The sequence below is a fragment of the Lampris incognitus genome, chromosome 14 (genome assembly GCF_029633865.1).
Source record: "Lampris incognitus isolate fLamInc1 chromosome 14, fLamInc1.hap2, whole genome shotgun sequence".
Taxonomy (NCBI): Eukaryota; Metazoa; Chordata; class Actinopteri; order Lampriformes; family Lampridae; genus Lampris; species Lampris incognitus.
Genome location: NC_079224.1, coordinates 14,900,992 through 14,919,911, shown reverse-complemented (window position 1 = coordinate 14,919,911; position 18,920 = coordinate 14,900,992). Strand labels below are relative to the sequence as shown.

The 18,920-nt window shown below is 43.4% G+C and overlaps 1 protein-coding gene and 1 pseudogene across 1 annotated transcript; one reads left to right on the top strand and one right to left on the bottom strand.

The window, feature by feature from the left end:
• Window positions 1-1,550: 1,550 nt before the first annotated feature.
• On the bottom strand, window positions 1,551-18,601 carry nadkb (NAD kinase b). The gene is made up of 13 exons (XM_056293164.1): window positions 18,472-18,601; window positions 16,941-17,237; window positions 16,715-16,798; window positions 15,797-15,926; window positions 15,367-15,475; window positions 12,861-12,946; window positions 12,525-12,627; window positions 11,703-11,881; window positions 9,359-9,458; window positions 8,814-8,971; window positions 7,874-7,956; window positions 7,067-7,262; window positions 1,551-1,599 (listed from the first exon to the last, which is right to left on the bottom strand). The coding sequence occupies exons 1-12, from the start codon at window positions 18,474-18,476 to the stop codon at window positions 7,103-7,105; spliced, it is 1,494 nt and encodes a 497-aa protein (XP_056149139.1). The 5' UTR covers window positions 18,477-18,601; the 3' UTR covers window positions 1,551-1,599; window positions 7,067-7,102.
• On the top strand, window positions 1,807-2,978 carry LOC130124334 (rap guanine nucleotide exchange factor 2-like; annotated as a pseudogene).
• Window positions 18,602-18,920: the final 319 nt, after the last annotated feature.

The following is an 18,920-nucleotide window of genomic DNA, read 5'->3' as shown; positions in this document are numbered from 1 at the left end:
TAACTGGATAACAACTGTGAGTCATTTTAAAGGAAACCTCCTTTACTTTGTTTGTGAGAAGATACTATCTATGAGATAATGTCCAACTTTTTTTCCCCCATGGAATATTCTGATCAAACTGGGACCAGTAAGCTGCAACATATGGAGAAGTGGTGAACTCCCCATGAAAAAGAGTACGGACAGCCTTACTGTTTTTTTTATGGCTTCAGTGAAGCAAACCCTTCCAAACACTTTTTCATTTGGATGTACTAAAGGAATAACGGAAGGATATTGAGTATCTTGCAATAAAGAAATTGAACCACTGGGGTTAGCTGCCATCACTATAGCAAATTCTTTGGGTGTTACAGGAAAATTAAAATGTACAATGTAAATGCCAGCGGCCAGCGTGTCTTCTTATCCATGCACGTTACACTACCCCCCTCCTTCGGGAAGCGCGTCCCCGCGCTTAAGCATATCAGCTCCTTCACGCCTCAGGGCGCATATGCTTCCGATGGCCTTACGGTCGCTCCATCCCACTTCTGACACCAATGTAGCGAAGTCGGGGGACAACGCAACCACAGGAACTGCCGCGGCCGGGAAGCGAACCCGTATCGCCCGCACCGCAGAAGACATCACTAACGGCTCGACTAAAGGGTCAGACCCGCGAGCCAGCGGCCAGCGTGTCTTCTTATCCATGCACGTTACAATATATTGCTTCATCTGTATTTTTGGAGGACAAAATTGCTAATGCCGCTGGTAAAATATTGATTAATTTTATATGGAAAAATCAAGTCCACTATACCAGGAAATCTGTAGTTGTCAACTCTATTAAGAATGGTGGTTTAGATTTTCTGGATTTTTCTTCTATGAATTATACCCTGAAGATTAACTGGTTAAAGTACTTCTTATCTAACAGCCCACCCATGTGGAACATTATCTCTAGAACTGTCTTCAAAAAGGTTGAGGGTCTTCCCTTATTGTTAATGTGTAATTATCAAATTACAACCTACCTCTTACACTACCAGCCTATCATAAGCAAGCCTTACTGGCATGGAAATTGATTTACAAGCACAACTTTTCTCAACAGAACTCTTTGTATGTAACCAGCAGACCGACTACTGACGTACTTCCTGTAGCAGTAGTCGGCGGTTACCTTAGTATGGTGGCTGTTACATGTCAAACATGTATTGGAACAAATACAATGTTCTACATCCTTTCTCTTTAGCTATGCTTCCAAAACGTAAGAACACAAATAATAATCTGCAGGCAAGGATAACAATATAGTCCTGAAATAAAATGAATATGAGATCAAATGTATCCAAATCCTAAAGTCTTGCTGTATGCATACAAACAAACTTTTATTTTTCCAACTGCCCCTCTGATCGTTGTCCTTCTACCGTTCATTGCATGTATTTTCTGTTTGGCTTACAAACACGGCCTCCCCATGTGATGTATGGACAGCTTCATCTGGGCCGCCGGTCCGCAGGTGGTCAGAAGAAGCGATACAAAGACCAGCTAAAAACATCGCTGAAGAAGTGTTGTATCGACCCCTTGAGATTGGAGCAAGCTGCCATCTGCCATTCCAACTGGCAGGAGATCTGCCACTGAAGTATAGAACAGCTGGAAATGGAGAGGAATGTGAAAAAACAGAAAAGACTAAGGAGACACACAACCATACCTGCCTCCACTAACTCAGACTTCATATGCCCAATGTGCAATAAAACCTGTGGATCAAGAATTGTACTCTACAGTCATCAAAGAATGCACTGTTAATGGGGAGGAATGTCATCATCGGACTCAATGGACTACCAGTAAGCAAGCAATTTCATGTGTATAGCCCAGCAGGATTACTGCTGCATCCTCAACCAGGTGGAGAAGAACATACAGAAGGTGGAGGAGGAAGGGGCGATCGTCATGGTGAATGAGCACCATAAACTGGACCACACCAGCACCAGGAAAGGACACATCGTGATCAAGGACACAACAGAGCATCTCACCATGCACCTGGTAGAGGAGCATTCAGTGGTTGACCCCACCTACATCAAGGACTTCCTGTTGACCTACAGGACCTTCCTTTCCAGCCCAATGGTCATGGGCAAGAGGCTCCTGGAGTGGTTCCATGACCCCAGTCTCAGGGACAAGGTTACACAGGTAGTCTTGCTATGGGTGAACAATCACTTCAGTGACTTTGAGGGAGACCCCGCCATGACTCGCTTCCTGGGAGAGTTTGAGAACAATCTGGAGAGAGAAAATCTGCGGGCACCTCAGACTGTTAAATATAGTGTGTGCGGCTAAAGCCAAGCCACGAATGGTGACCCTCACTAAGCTGTCTAGGGAGGCTCCCCTTGCCTTCACTGTCCTGGGAGGTCAAGAGAAGGGCTCCCGCAACTTTGTTGGCACCGTGGAGCAAGGCAGCAGAGGCTGGTGAGAAGAGAGGAGACCAGATCTTGGAAGTGAACGGACAGAACTTTGAGAATTTCCAGCTCAGCAAAGCCAGTGAGATTCTAAAGAACACACATCTTTCCATTACTGTGAAAACCAGCCTATTAGTATTTAAAGAGCTGCTAACCAGGCCAGAGCATGACCACGAGGTGAATGGTGAGGAGGAGCTGACAGGAAACATGGTGTTCTTCACCTCCCAAAGATTGGTGATATCAAGGGGGTGAGCCAGTACTCCATCCCTGACCTGGCGGTGGATGTGAAACAGGTGATGGGTCTGGAAAAGGTCAGCAAAAAGGCCGAGGCCAACACTGTGGGCAGCCGCAACAAGCTCAAGAAGATCTTTGACAAGATGCTCACCAGCATTCTACCTAACAAACTGTAAAAAACTGCTCCCTCAACCGTCCCATCCTGTCCCTCGCTTCCATGGTGATGCAGGCGTGGGCCAATCGCAGGACGACGGCATCGTGGGAATGAAGCAGTCTAAACAAATCCCACTTCTGACACCGTGTAGAATGACGAGTGGTCAGACACTGGAGAACGTTTACCAAGTTTATTGATTGAAACAACAGAACTCTCTGTATGTAACTGGCAGACCGACTGCCTGTAGCAGTAGTAGGTGGCTACCTTAGTATGGTGGCTGTTACATGTCAAACATGGACTGGAACAAATGCAATGTTCTACAGTTACTAAATGCACTGATGACATTCCACTTAAAAGGCTTCTGGGCAAAGGAATGGACCAAGACTTAAAACCATTTAAGCTTTATTACAGAAACTCTCTGTACCCCATAAACATGAAGCAAAGGTTGACAAAACCATTTGGCCGCAGCATAAACACAATAACGAAGCCTGTGGAAAGTTCTCTCAATAAATTTCTTTCGTTCTAAAACAGTATATGTGTTACGTGAAATTGATGACTTCTGGAAATAAGTCAATCGTGACATCTGGAAGCATCTGAAAACCCGTGAGGACTATTGGGTGGCTACTTGCATGGTTAGCATGGTAGCTTTTTTGAGCAATGGTCTATATGAGTTATCTGGATACAATGAAAAAATCAGGCATTGACAAATTAATTACTGTAATGGATAGATAGATAGATAGATAGATAGATAGATAGATAGATAGATAGATAGATAGATAGATAGATAGATAGATAGATAGATAAAACTTTGTTAAAAGAAACACTCAATGGTAGGGTAAGTGCTAAACAAATAAGGAGCAAAATAACAAATAGTCCAATGAGTCAAGTAAATTGTTTATGAGACAGTACAAGACTGTTTCATGCCACAAACAATCATCAGTGTGTGTGTGTGTGTGTGTGTATATATATATATTACACTCTAGAATTCTGACGTCCATAATGTACACATAAGTTTACAATTTTATTGTTTGAGTTAAGGAAGTACAAACCCTAAATTCCAATGAAGTTGGGACGTTGTGTAAAACGTACATAAAAACAGAATACAATGATTTGCAAATCCTTTTCGACCTCTATTCAATTGAATACACTACAAAGACAAGATATTTAATGTTCAAACTGATGAACTTTTTTTTTTGTTGCAAATATTCACTCATTTTGAATTTGATGCCTGCAACACGTTCCAAAGAAGCTGGGACAGGGGCAACAGAAGACTGGGAAAGTTGAGGAATGCTCAAAAAACACCTGTTTGGAACATTCCACAGGTGAACAGGTTAATTTGAAACAGGTGAGTGTCATGATTGGGTATAAAAGGAGCATCTCCGAAAGGCTCAGTTGTTCACAAGCAAGGATGGGGTGAGGTTCACCACTTTGTAAACAACTGCGTGAGCAAATAGTCCAACAGTTTAAGAACAACGTTTCTCAACGTACAATTGCAGGGGATTTAGGGATTTCATCATCTACAGTCCATAATATCATCAAAAGATTCAGAGAATCCGGAGAAATCTCTGCATGTAAGCGGCAAGGCCGAAAACCAACATTGAATGCCCGTGACCTTCGATCCCTCAGGCGGCACTGCATTAAAAACCGACATCATTCTGTAAAGGATATTACCACATGGGCTCAGGAACACTTCGGAAAACCATTGTCAGTTAACACAGTTCGTCGCTACATCTACAAGTGCAAGTTAAGACTCTACCAGGCAAAGCGAAAGCCATATATCAACAACACCCAGAAATGCCGCTGGCTTCTCTGGGCCCGAACTCATCTGAGATCGACTGACGCAAAGTGGAAAAGTGTGCTGTGGTCTGACGAGTCCACATTTCAAATTGTTTTTGGAAATCATGGACGTCGTGTCCTCCGGGCTAAAGAGGAAAAGGACCATCCAGATTGTTATCAGCGCAAAGTTCAAAAGCCAGCATCTGTGATGGTATGGGGGTGTGTTAGTGCCCATGGCATGGGTAACTTGCACATCTGTGAAGGCACCATTAATGCTGAAAGGTACATACAGGTTTTGGAGCAACATATGCTGCCATCCAAGCGACATCCTTTTCAGGGACGTCCCTGCTTATTTCAGCAAGACAATGCCAAGCCACATTCTGCACGTGTTACAACAGTGTGGCTTCGTAGTAAAAGAGTGCGGGTACTAGACTGGCCTGCCTGCAGTCCAGACCTGTCTCCCATTGAAAATGAGGGGTGCATTATTAAGCACAAAATACGACAACGGAGACCCCGGACTGTTGAGCAGCTGAAGTCGTACATCAAGCAAGAATGGGAAAGAATTCCACCTACAAAGCTTCAACAATTAGTGTCCTCAGTTCCCAAACGCTTATTGAGTGTTGTTAAAAGGAAAGGTGATGTAACACAGTGGTAAACATGCCCGTCCCAGCTTTTTTAGACCGTGTTACAGGCATCAAATTCAAAATGAGTGAATATTTGCAAAAAAACAATAAAGTTTATCGGTTTGAACATTAAATATCTTGTCTTTGTAGTGTATTCAATTGGATATAGGTCGAAAATTATTTGCAAATCATTGTATTCTGTTTTTGTTTACGTTTTACACAACGTCCCAACTTCATTGGAACTGGGGTTTGTAACACCAATTTTGCAGAGGTGTTTCTGCTTTTTACTCCTAATATTGGCAAACTCATGCAAGATTGAGATGGTCTGGACATGTGTGGAGGAGAGATGCTGGGTATATTGGGAGAAGGATGCTGAATATGGAGCTAACAGGGAAGAGGAAAAGAGGAAGGCCAAAGAGGAGGTTTATAGATGTGGTGAGGGAGGACATGCAGGTGGCTGGCGTGACAAGAGGAAGATGTGGAAATGGATGATCCACTATGGCGACCCCTAACAGGAGCGGCCAAAAGTAGTAGTAGTAGTAGATGCTGTCAACACCTAGACCACATTCACACTGCTGGCCTTCATGCTCACCTTTTCAGCATGATGCATGAATTTTTAACCTGTTCCTCTTCACATTCGTTTTTTTTTAAATGACCCACATCTTATACCAGTGCATCCTGAAAGGACTCGAATGCACTTGCAAATGACAAGAACTCACATCTTGCGACTGCACTCAGCTATTTCACAAGCAATCTTTTTGTCAAACAATGATCAAATACGATATGTGCCCTCCAGTTTAGCCTACATAGAGGCATTTGCCCCAAATAGATATTAAATCAAGGGTTTCACTGTCTTGTCATTGGCATCTATCATTGCTGACCGCTATCAATTAACTGTGTGGTCCTGCCACCGAACTACACATTAAGCCCGGCAACACACAGGGATGGGCATCACTTTTAAGTCACCATCTGAATGTAGTGCGTCTAAACCTGAAACACATGGACAAATGAGTGCAAAAGCACGCAGACACAGACTATGTTCATAAGGGGCTTTGGACGTTCCTCATCCTTCACATACAGTGATAATGAAATGTAGAGGGCAGTGATTTTTCCAGTTTCTATCAATATGAAAATTATGCTTTATCTATGTAAACTATTCAAAATGGTAATTCATACTCAGTGAAATGTGCGTGATGCTCATTCAACGCTTATAAGACAGGTGGGAACCCAAACTTAAGAACAGCTAGCATTATATTCCCAGACAAGATTTAAACGGGATAGTGTCTCATGCTACACTGTGTCGATTCATATCGGTCATTCAAGAAAATACGATGTCACAACATTATACACTGTATGAAGAACATACCATGGACCAACAGTCCAGTTAAGCTCTTACTTTGTTTTGAATCCATTCTGTACTGTTTTGATTGTAGACACAATCATTTTTTCTGTCTCCAATTTTGCAGGGACAGAGTTTAAGGTTGTTGTTTTTTTGTCTTGTTTGATTGTGTGTTGTTAAAGGCGCAACGTGTCATTACTACCCAGACGCTTACATCTACTGTTCAACAATTCGAATGATGACAACAAATCACAGATAAACTGACTGCAGCCTCCTTGATGGGGAGTTGAAAAATGACAAAAAAAAATTCTGCTGGCCCAGCGCTAGTCATCATCAAGTTTCGGGAAAGAAGAAATAGCTTACGCGCTGAACTTAAAATGCCATGTGCAAGCTGGACAGTTACATTACTTGTACATAATAGTCACAAGCTCATTCCTAACAACAGCTGATCAACAAGAGCACCATGCCTTTGTGCAAGATGCACAATACTACCATGCTGACGTTCCTGTCAGTTTCTCCAGGAAAGTGTGATAGCTAAAGGTCTTACATGAGAATTTACAAATGCAGACTGAAGTTAACAATTTCAGTTCTCTGTGTCCGAGGAGTCGGAGACGTCGGCCAGCCGAGCCTGCCTCTTTCGGACATTCCAGTGCAGACACTGGGCCAGGCTCTCAAACCAGTCGTACACCAGGTCGTGGCAACAGATGGATGGCACCGGGTAACAGGAGGTAGTGATCTTGATACTGCGGGAGACAAAGTGGGCAAAATCAGGGAGGAGAAAACAGTTGACTTGTACAAAAGCACTCTTTAAAACTAAATATGACTACATCATAAGATGAATCCTTCAGAACAGTTAAGTTTTTGTAAAAAGTGATGGGCATTAGACAAGTTATCCTTCTTTAGGATCAGCTCATGTAATCATGCTGTTGTACAGCAAAAAAATAAAATAAAATAAAGAAATGTACCTGTCATGATTCTGACAGCAAGCATGTTTGACATGTGAGCAGCAGTACTGATAATAATTTTCAAGGGTCTTTGTGAACACATTTTTATAGCTTTTTCTGAAAACACTTTGCCAGCTGGCCCATCACTAAGCATACCAAGCCCATGTCATTATTTACCTGAAAACACATGTATTCCTATTGCTATATTTGGACTACAATTGCCATAATTCCTTTATCGACAAAAACTATTTCCACCTTGGGGGAAATTTCAATAAAATTTGCCATTTCCACTCAGTCTCTCTTATTTAATACATCAATAAAATTCTTGGACAGAAAACCAAGCAAGTAAAGGGATTCCAATGCGACGGTAGATGGTGAAGAGCCACACATGGATAGTTAACGTTACCTACCAGTCTCCATGCTGGATCTCCTGTCTTTTCCTGCCATCAAATGACACCCAGGCGGTGTTCCTGGCATCAGGAGATAGGGTTATCTGTTTGGAGCAAGGGAAGGGTAGAGTCAGTGCCCAAATGGTAAATTGATTGCATTTAAATACATTCATAATGACTGCTGGGATAGGCTTCAGCATCCCCGCAACCCTGACAGCAGGATAAGCGGTTTGGATAATGGATGGACATATGCATTTGTATTACAATCAATGAATGCCTCACATTCACGCACACTCATACACCAATGGCAATGTCAGCCATGCGAGGCAACAACCAGCTCATTGGGAGCAGTTAGGGGTTAGGTGCCTTGCTCAAGAGCACCTCGACATTTTTGCAAGGAGGAGCCGAGGATCGAACTAGAAACCCTCCAGCTGCCAGAGGAACTGCTCTGCCTCCTGAGCTACTGTCGCCCCACTGACTTGTTGAGTCAAGTACCCAACAAGATATGATGCAACCCAACACAAAAGTTTCTGGAGAAGCTACAGATGGCACTGAGCAAAATGCACCAAACTTTGGGATAGAATGTGGTAAGAGATCACCATGTTTGTCAGACTGGTTATAACATCACATATTGCAGAGCGCTTCCCATTCATATATACAGGACCATCTCAGATAGGTGTCTATCCTTTTTTTGACGTCCACAGCTGAATAATTTTGCTACATCCAGACTAAATACACCATGTGAGGAGAAGTAACATCAGATGTTGCATTTTGGAAAAAGTCTTTGTTATGCAAAGCTTCCAAATGTAGTACATCACCATAAAAACGAAAAATAAAAAATCGACTGCCTGTAGTCGATCAATGAAGATTCATAGACCATTTTATCTGAAAATGACCTCTGTGGGGAGCTGTGCCGTGTTTGTACATCATCCCACCCCATCCACAACCCCATGGCTCTCACCATGAGTTCCACCCCAGCGGGAACCACGATGGGCCTGAAGGAGAGCGAGTGTGGGCAGATGGGGGTCACCATGATGGCTGGAACATTGGGGTGAATCATGGAGGCCCCTGCCGCGGCTGCATATGCTGTGCTACCTGTTGGGGTGGATACGATCACACCTAGTGGGGGAGAGAGAGAGGAGAGTGAAAGAGAAGGAACGAGGAGGGTTTTGGGGCAGTACTCAGATGGAGATGAGGGGCAAGTAAACAGAGATGAAGGTAAGAGAGAAGAAGAGGAATAGGGGAGTAGTGAAAAGAGAATAGGGAAGGAAGATATGGAGCGCACTGGGACTGGTTTGGTTTGTTTTTATTTTTTTTAATTTAGGGAATCTTTTTTTCAAATGTCTAGCTCACACACACAAACACACACACACACACACACACACACACACACACACCTGATTTGAGCGCAAACTACTTTAAAATGGCTAAACGAGTGGCATCAGATGACAGGTGTTAACAAACTGGATCCATTAGCCTCTGAGGTTAACCCCGCCCTGTTCTCACCGTCTCCCTGTACTGAAGTGATGAGACGTCCGTCCAGGTACAGGTCAACATTAGACAGGTAGGAGGAGGGGCCACGGTCCACCACCACCTCATTCAACACCTGTACACACAGGGAACACAATACACAAGACAGAATAAAACACAACGGAGATGCTTGGCTTGAGTCTAGCATTACTGTCCTATCCTAATTCTGCAGTGTTATCATATGTAGAGACGGTATTGAGTGAGATTATCCAATTCTGTATGACTTTCACTTCTCACTAAGCATTATTAGAACGTTCATCTATGAAGAATTCCTCATCAGAGCCAATACGACAAAGACCAGCCAACTCAATTCAGATAGTAACAAATGAAATCCGTTCAGCAGCAATGTTTCAGTGATAAAACCCATCAGCCTGTTTATGGGACAACAAAACAGAGGCAGGGACATTACAAGCATATGAGCTAGGTAGTCAAACAGGATAAAATGCAAAACATCTGTGAGTGAGCACTGAAAACGGGCAATGACTGAATCAGTTTGGGAGTTATTAAGAATTTTGTTGGTGAGGGGAAGCAACAAACAGACATCTTGGAAAACTGAGCAGTGATCAGAGAAGAAAAAAAAAACAAGGAAAAATCATCGGTTAGCCAAAACATAAAGAAGGGGGGCATCTCTATATGAGTTTCTTTTGCTTTTTTTTATAGTAGATCCTCGAGGGGTAAAATCTCTTGTCTCTCTCAGGTTTGGGAGGTGCGTCAGGGAGTTTTGAGGGGCTTGCACAAGTATTTATTACAGGTATCGCCTAATGAATGAATGGGAGCCCTCCCAGTTCGGTGACGACCTCGCTAACCAGTGGGACACCCTGTCCCTGTGTGTACGTCCTGTTAAAAGGGTTCACGTCATCTCCCATACCTGAATCTGGCCAGAGAGCTAATGACCACCTCTGAGTACAAATGTCTACAGTCTACAGGACACACTGGCAGCCAGTAAGCATGGCGTAAACATTCTGGTAGGTCCCACAGAAACGATGTTGAATGAGGTCAAACTGAAGCTCTGAGACAAAAACAATCCATTACCGTTTGTCATCAATTAGGAAAAATGGGGAAAAGCCCCAAGAAATAAATGGAAAAGAGGTGCACTGGAAATGAGTTGATGATGCATAGCATGTTTGTGTGTGTCACTGTCTTGTTTCTGTTGACCTGTCACTGTGTATGTGATTGCGTGTGTGTGTGCGCGCATTTGTGTGACCACAGTGCTGTGGCATGTGATTTAGGAGTGTGTCCAGCTAAAAGCATCAGAGCTCATTAGAGCCCCATTTGGTCTCAGTCGTGTTGACGGCACAGTCTCCATGGCAACTGGCTCAACAGAACTCAACAACATCCAACTTTGCAGCTGTGTTCACCTAGCAGCTTTATTATGACTGTCGCCATAGCAACCTGGCTGATACTAGCTCGCTTTCATGCTCGTACACACAAACACACACGCGCGCACACATACGCACACATACGCACACATACAATTATGCACAAACACACAATTGGCCTGGTCAAACAGGCAGAAATGGCCAGCTTACATCAACGTTATGAGGCTCATCAGGGAGACAGCGCTCGTAAATGACATCATTTTGGGAGGGGGGAGATCAGAAAGACAAACACGCAGGGAAAAAAAATTACCCTAGTGTGTACATTTTACCTATTGTTTTATTTTCAAATCAAACAGCTATTCGGGCCTCATTGCCATTATTCATAGCATTACCACTGCAATGTTAATAAACTGAGTTTAAAAAGAATTAGCTTTTGAGGAATTGAAAAGACTGACCAAGCAGACTACAGGCTTAAAACCAATTGGCTTTAACCAAGCACATCACAGCTCATTGGAAGGTTAAATACCTATGCCTACAACCACCCCACTTCATATATAAGCCCATAGAAAGTCAGAGCTCAAGTAATGACAGTTAAGTCTTAAGTGGCATCGGTAAATGCCAGACGGGGAGTGTTCTGCCCCAAATATTTTTGTGTGCTGAAGAGACATTAAGTTGACTGTTCCAAGTATGTTTTGTATTGTTATATGTACAAATGATTGGGAACTTTTATTTTGAAAGCAGAGCTTTTATTTTTGAAACCCCACAATAGAGAAAAAACAGGAAGTAGGAAGTGGCTGTTAGCTGTAAACTGTGAAAGGGCATAGTCGAATCTTCATGGTTTGTCAAGTGTAATCAAAAGGAATCTGCTGTGAATATCCGTCAGAAAACAATGGCTTTTTACTGTACTGTTCTCTTTATGTGTTAAACTTCCAAAGTGTTATATAGGCCCATGTCTCGCCTATCTTACCCTTCTTAAATGGGGCTCATGTCCGCATCCTCACCTGTAGCTGCAGGGTGACCTTGCCCAACTCGCTGTTGGTGTGCACGTGTGGAAGGAATCCGTTGTGTTCCTGCTCCTGCTGAAGAGGCTCTCTACCATACTGTTGCTGGCCTGCCCTCTGGAGCATGTCCTTCACCACCTTAACCTTTAGGCGGCTACGCAACGTGATGGCTGCATTGCCTGAAAACCCACATGCATGAAAACACAATATCTAGCATGTGTTTGAGTGCACTCAGTCACGCGAGCCGCATTCAGAAAGGTGTACCTCCACTTGCAAGATCCAGCAAAGAAGACGGAAGAAGGAAGGCACAAATTATTTGACATTGTATTCTTACAATGAATTGTTCTCTGCATTTAACCCATCCTATTGTATAGGAGCAGTCGGCAGCTGCAGCGCCCGGGGACCAACTCCAGTTCTTCTTTCCATTGCCAAGCTCAGGGGCACAGGCAGGAGTATTAACCCCAACATGCATGTCTTTTTGATGGTGGGAGGAAACCGGAGCACCCGGAGGAAACCCACGCAGACACAGGGAGCACATGCAAACTCCACACAGAAAGGACCTGGGATGGCCTGGGGTTCGAACCCAGGACCTTCTTGCTGTGAGGCAACAGTGCTAACCACTGGGCGACTGTGGCGCCATATATCAAGTAGTTTAGCTTTTCTTGAATAAATCGATATGTACCCAACTAGGAGAGCTGAAAATTTAAACATTTTACCTTTTCACCTCTGACAAGGCAATGACTTTGACAGCTACAAGGCACATTGTGTAGCTATGACTCCTGGGGTAACGCTATACTATTTTCATATAAACCAGTGCTCTACCTTCAAAAACTTTCGCCACTTCAGTCTTGTATGATTCAAACTTGAAAGGCGTCAGGAAACCCAAGGAACCCAGGTGGAACGCCATCACAGGAGGCACACTGCCCTGAAGAAGGAAAAGGGGGAAAAACTTGTAAAACCCACCCCAGCCCTCAGGTGCTCTCTTTTCTGCCTCCCAGCCAGCATTGGAATGACTATCCCAGCTACGGCGGGATGGCAAGGTAATTCCCATTTCTCACCTGAACCCGATAGCCCATCCCTTCAAGAGACTCATCACAGGCCAAAATCCGCATCTTACTCATATGAATGAATCGACCCAGGTGTGGTCATTGGGATTACCTGAAAGAGAGAGGAGGCATAGAGCAGAGTTCCATCTCCACCCAGACAGATGATTAGGTCTATGCAGTCAGAGATGTCATCGTAGCCTGCAGGCAAACAAAAACTGCAGTGAAAAAAACTATATTCATTACATTGTTATGCTTTTTTTAAAATTATTCTTTTCTCTCTTTTTCTCCCCAATTGTATCTGGCCAATTGCCCCACTCTTCCGAGTCATCCCAGACACTGCTCCACCCCCTCTGCCGATCCGAGGAGGGCTGCAGACTACCATATGCCTCCTCCGATACATGTGGAGTCACCAGCCGTTTCTTTTCACCTGACAGTGTCGCCAGGGGGACGTGGCGCGTGGGAGAATCACACTATTCCCCCCAGTTCCCCCTCCCCCCTGAACAGGTGCCCCGACTAACCAGAGGAGGCACTAGTGCAGCGACCAGGACCCATACCCACATCCGGCTTCCCACCCGCAGATACGGCCAATTGTGTCTGTAGGGATGTCTGACCAAGACGGAGGCAACATGGGGATTCAAACCAGGATCCTCATGTTGGTAGGCAATGGAATGGACCACTATGCTACCCCGATGCCCAAGAAAATAGTACATTGTTATTCTGTTCACATCATCAGGCTACCTACAAAAAAAACAAATCAAATAAAACGTCACTTCAAAAACTGTATGAGTCACTTAAAACTGACGACTGACAAGAAAGCAAGCTGTCAAGGGAATAAAATGTCCTTGGGGCTCCGGATGTGGGTAATAAACCAACAGCTAAAGAAGTTTTAATAAGACACACAGTACAGGCGCCAAATAGAGCCGCCAAAATGGATAAGCCCACAGACAATCCAGTCTGGAAAAAGCAAGACGCCTAAACTGAAAATCCAAACAAAGTGAGGTAAAACCAGCAGTGGCACCCGGGAAACCAAAAGAAATTTCCCTGAACTTTTGTCTATTCTTTAAATTTTCCCATTCTGAAAAATGCGCCACCTTTGGGAGAAGGTATCCCCCATGACATGATGGAGGAAGCCTCGAATCGAAGAACTGGAGTTAGGATTGGGATTACTGAAAATCACAATAAACACTGCAAAGATTCCTCTACTACACACAGAAAACAGTATTCCCAACTTAATTTACTTACTCGCCATCACGGTTACTCTTAGGTATGCAAGTACTTTCATGTATTCGAGCTGTGACGACATCAGATTTTCACTACATGATTATCGAAAATTTGGGGAAAAAAACCCGCTGTCAGTCAAATCCATCTTTAACTTTTGTTTACTGTGTGTTTTATCTCTTTTTTGACAAATAAATTACACTCAAAATACGAGTGTCGGGAGATGGAGAGAGAATCTGTAACCATAACTGTACAAAAGCATACAAAAAGAACTATTACAATTAATGGCTAGTGAAAAGGCAACCAGATGAATTGATAAACAAAAGATCCACAAGGCCTAACATCTGCCATCAATACAATGTCAACTGACACAAAATCACTTGTGGGGAGCAGGGGACAGAGAGTTTGTGTGTGAGATCACGGGCTGACAACTAACCACTCTGATATAGTGTGATTCGATGTTCAGACGATGTCCTTACATAATTTTTTCCTCTTTCCACTTTTCATGACATGATTTTGTGCAGCAGTAGTAGCCACACACTGTGGTAGTAGCTAGCTAGCTAGTTACTGCATCACATCAGGTGTGTGTGTGTGTGGGTGTGGGTGATGAGTGGGGGGGACAAAGCGAGAACCGAAAGAAACAGAAATGATTTAAGGTGCTGGATTATTTACACAATATTGTCATATGTGTATTATGAACATAACATCTACTACTACTTTCGGCTGCTCCCATTAGGGGTCACCACAGCGGATCGTCCGTTTCCATCTCTTCCTGTCCTCTGCATCTTCCTCTGTCACACTAGCCACCTGCATGTCCTCTTTCACCACACCCATAAACCTCCTCTTTGGCCTTCCTCTTTTCCTCTTCCCTGGCAGCTCCATATTCAGCATCCTTCTCCCAATATACCCAGCATCTCTCCTCCACACGTCCAAGCCGTCTAAATCTTGCCTCTCTTGCTTTGTTTCCAAACCGTCTAACCTGAGCTGTCCCTCTAATATACTCGTTTCTAATTCTTATTATTAACATATCAATTAATCATATTAATTAATGATACTAATTATTAACATGATATCAATATTTCATTTGCGACACCCCTATCATGCACATTGCGATTCTTTTTAATGCTATGTCTTCAAGTTGAACATCTCACTTCGCCAGATCCCTTGTATTTGCAGACCTGTTTATCTAACCTTGAAAAAAAAAAAACAACTTGAAGACATCCAAAATAACAGCCAAACCTTGGTGGCCTCAAAAAACAAAAAAACAAAAAAATCCCTTCACACTGAGCTTTATGATAGTTTCCAGAAATCTATTCCGACATGAAGTGTCAATCTGTTAAACTTTTTTTTTTTTACCAAATATGTTTGAAGTGTGAAAAGGGGATATGCAAGAGCCATACCCTCTCTGAAGGTGCAGAGTTGATTGCGAATAGAGCCAAAGGCCTCATCCTTTGAGAGGGTGGCATCATCTACCACCCTACGCTCCACATAAACCATCAGTTGCTTCTCCTGGTGTACAAAGACAGGGTTTCACCAACAGAACGGGAAAAACCACACATATACAGCTTTCAAAACTGAACATACATGGGCTGTTTGTTTACAGTGGGACCTTGAACTTTGTTTGAAAATCAAATATAAGAACATCTGCTGTGGTTCTGGTTTTAGATTGTAGAAAAGACTGTAAACTCAGCTCTACGAGTCATAATTTCTTCACTATGTTTTCCATAAGGTGAGTTTAATATTACATGCCAGCTTTGTTGACAGACATGGGGGTTGCTTTGTACTCTTGTCAGATATCCAATAGCTGTCACACAGCATGGCGAGACCAACCTCCACTAAAAACCTGCAGAGTTCTTTGAAGGGCTCCACCAGGCTTTCATCTCGGATCTTCCTGATAATAAGCACGTTAGATGGAGGCTTGTTCCAGGTGAGCCGCTGGCTAGCTGGGTCCTGAATCTGCCTAGGATAAGCACACATACAAATAAACACCAACAGAAAAAAAATTAATGTGCACACATGCACAAAGATACACACACACTCTGTTATTACATGTCAACAGCTTAGTGAAAGTCAAGTCAAATAATACATTTTCGACAATAGTGAAGAAATGTTGAAATAATAAAAAATGCAAGAATATTCACATTGCTGAAAATCTTAAGTTTGGTTTGGCCCAACAAACTAGTTTAGATATGAATCTAGCCAAAGTTCAAATTCAATCAAATGCTACCTTGTTTATAATGCCAAAGATAATTGTGCATAATCCAAAACAAAGAAGACAGTCATCCATTAACTATTATAATAAATGTAAGTAAGTTTATATGAATGGGGTCCAAACTCCAAACAAAGCTGGACAGGAGCCCAAATACCCTTCCTTCTGTCTCTACCCCTTTTTTCTCTCTCTTCCTCCATTTCTTTACCGTTTGGCTCTCTCTTCCCTTGAAAAGTGGTTGACGGGCATTGTGAAGATGCTGGCTGTGTGTTTTCAGGTCAGACCCAAGGCTACCTCAATACACTCTAAGAGAACTACTGACTAATTCTCAATCTGTTGTGGCCTCTATGACACATTCCTAGTCATCCAACATCCAATAACAGCTTGCCTTTCGCAACTCATCTTATCTGACATGGGACGAGGTTATGCAAACTTTTAAGCTAATGTCCTAACAGCAAAAGGAAAAAAACGTATTCTCTTCGTTTGTCCCCATTCAGTGTGACCAATAAGTTTCACTCATTCTACACCTGCATGCTTACATGACTGAAGTTGGGTTGGGAAGAATGCAGGCTTTGGGTCCAAAGTGAGTGGCTGGATATGGTCCATGTAGAAAATGAGCTCTCCTATGAGGGAGAAAAGAAAAAAAGACCAAAAGATGAAGGCAAGTAAAAAACGACATTTATCAGTCAACACCTCATGTCTTAGGCAGCAGTACAATGCCAGTGGCAGAGTTGACCAGCTGGCAACCTGCCGCACTTAGCAAACCTCTTAGGAGAGCTTTCTGCCGTCTCGGACACCAAGCCGGGGCGTTCCGAGTGCTCGTGTTGGCCTGGCAACCTCTGCCGCTCCATCTCCCGGAGCAGCTGTTCATGATCACCCCCACGCCGCTGTGAGCCCTTTCCCTCCCGCCGTCTCCTTGACGACTTGGACGGGTGGTCCCGGTGCTTGGACGGCCTGGCTGACTCGGACACCTGCACCGTGTGCCTTGAGGGCCTCGCCACTCCCATCTCTGACATGGCCACTGGGGAACATCCCACATTATCTTCCATATCCTCTTCTCTGCTAAAAAACAACCCAACAAAATGTGTTAAAAACAGCGCTCTTATCAATACTTTACAAACATAACTGTAGCGAGGATATTAAAGGCGTCTCGTTTATTTAGTAAGTCCTTCATATGTACTTTGTTAGGATAGCGTACGTTTTCTTTTCAACACAAAACTTGGAGAGCATTTAGGCGGGGATGTAGTTGTTTTGATTTGTTTTATATGTATGTTTTATTACAAGCAGCCAGGCTACATAATTATCTATTAATTTCCATACTAACAATAAAGTCACTGTTAAATTGAAGCATATGGAAAGATAGGCAACCAGTTCGCTGGGTTTTCTTCACATTAAGCCTGGCAGACTGAATTTATCAGCTAATTTCTACATTTCCTTCCCTAGGGTATGTTTACACACTCTGACCTTGGCCACTGCTAGTGTCCAGTGATTCGAGGCACGTTGGCAAAGCAGAGACAATCCCGATATATGAAACTGACTGACATTAAGATAACCTAGACAGACATATCTGGACAAACTGTGAATTTCACCCAGTTTCAGCAAGGGCTGTCAACGCTCTAAAACCGACTTCGAGAAAAGTAGGTTAGCTAACGCTAGTTATGTGTGTTGTCGGCTAACTAGCGTTAGCTTGAACAGTCAAGGACCATTTATTCTTGAAACTGCAGGAAAGCAATCCTTACATCGTCAGACAGAAGAAAGCTCATCAGGGTAGTTACTGTATGTTTAGACGCTACACAATGCAGATAACGTTACTGCTGTTTGGCACCAGGCGAAAGCGTTTTCTTCCAGCTCACAAGAGCGTTGCGGAACTCTCCATGACAACCGGAAACGTTGTTTCCGCCGGACCGTTCAAACGAATCAACACGGCTCTGCTTTAGCGCAGGGCTGGGCATACGAGGCGAGGGCGACAAGCGTCTCTCCGCTCGGTTGGTGAAATACCGAACGACTAACAGAACACAATTTTCTTTTGCCAGTTTATGCGCAATTTTTCACCGAATGTTGCCGTCGAAAAACTGGGTTAGATAATTCTCAAACCCAATTTCTCGTTTTCTAAAGTCGAAATCAAATACTATTAAGTCTTAGTACATTTCACATTGATAGGCACAGGCAATGAAAGCCAAGTTAGGGATAAACACACGGAAATACGTAACAGATACAAAAAAAACCAAAGTACGTTAAAATACACAAAGCATACACTATATACAAACATCTATTAAAATACACAGTGAATACACACCGCATAGCCTACTTTATACAAACAGATGGGGCAGATGTATGAGAACGCGAAGCCAACTCGTGTACTTGCGTCATGGTAGGTCTGGTTCGACTAATGTGGGTCACACTGGAGAGCAGCGTTTGAGAATTTAATACTTTGAACCTTGCGTTTCTACGAGCTTATCACCGGATATGCCTGGGGCTCAAGTTAATGTTGTTCTACATTGATATACTGTCCTCTGCCAGAAATAAAACAAATTACTCATATGAGACGAGGCGTGTTGATGTACAAACGATGCAGAAGGAGCTGACGCCGTCGTCCCGCTCACGCACAGCGGCAGTGGGCGTGTTGTGAGGAGTGGGCGGAGCTTAAGAGTGGGCGCGTTGCAACTGCGTCTGTGATTTGCTGAGGTTTTTTTGTTTTTTGTTTTCTTCTTCCACGTCTCGTTTTCCCCCAGGCAGAAATGAGGG

Bases quoted from the DNA above. Each gene is read 5' to 3' on its own strand.
- nadkb (XM_056293164.1), bottom strand. The intron at 16,799-16,940 runs GTTTGCTAAGTG...TCTCCCTCATAG, and splicing joins GCAGAAAGCTCTCCTAAGAG to GAGAGCTCATTTTCTACATG. The intron at 7,957-8,813 runs GTGAGAGCCATG...TGCTCCAAACAG, and splicing joins CCGCTGGGGTGGAACTCATG to ATAACCCTATCTCCTGATGC.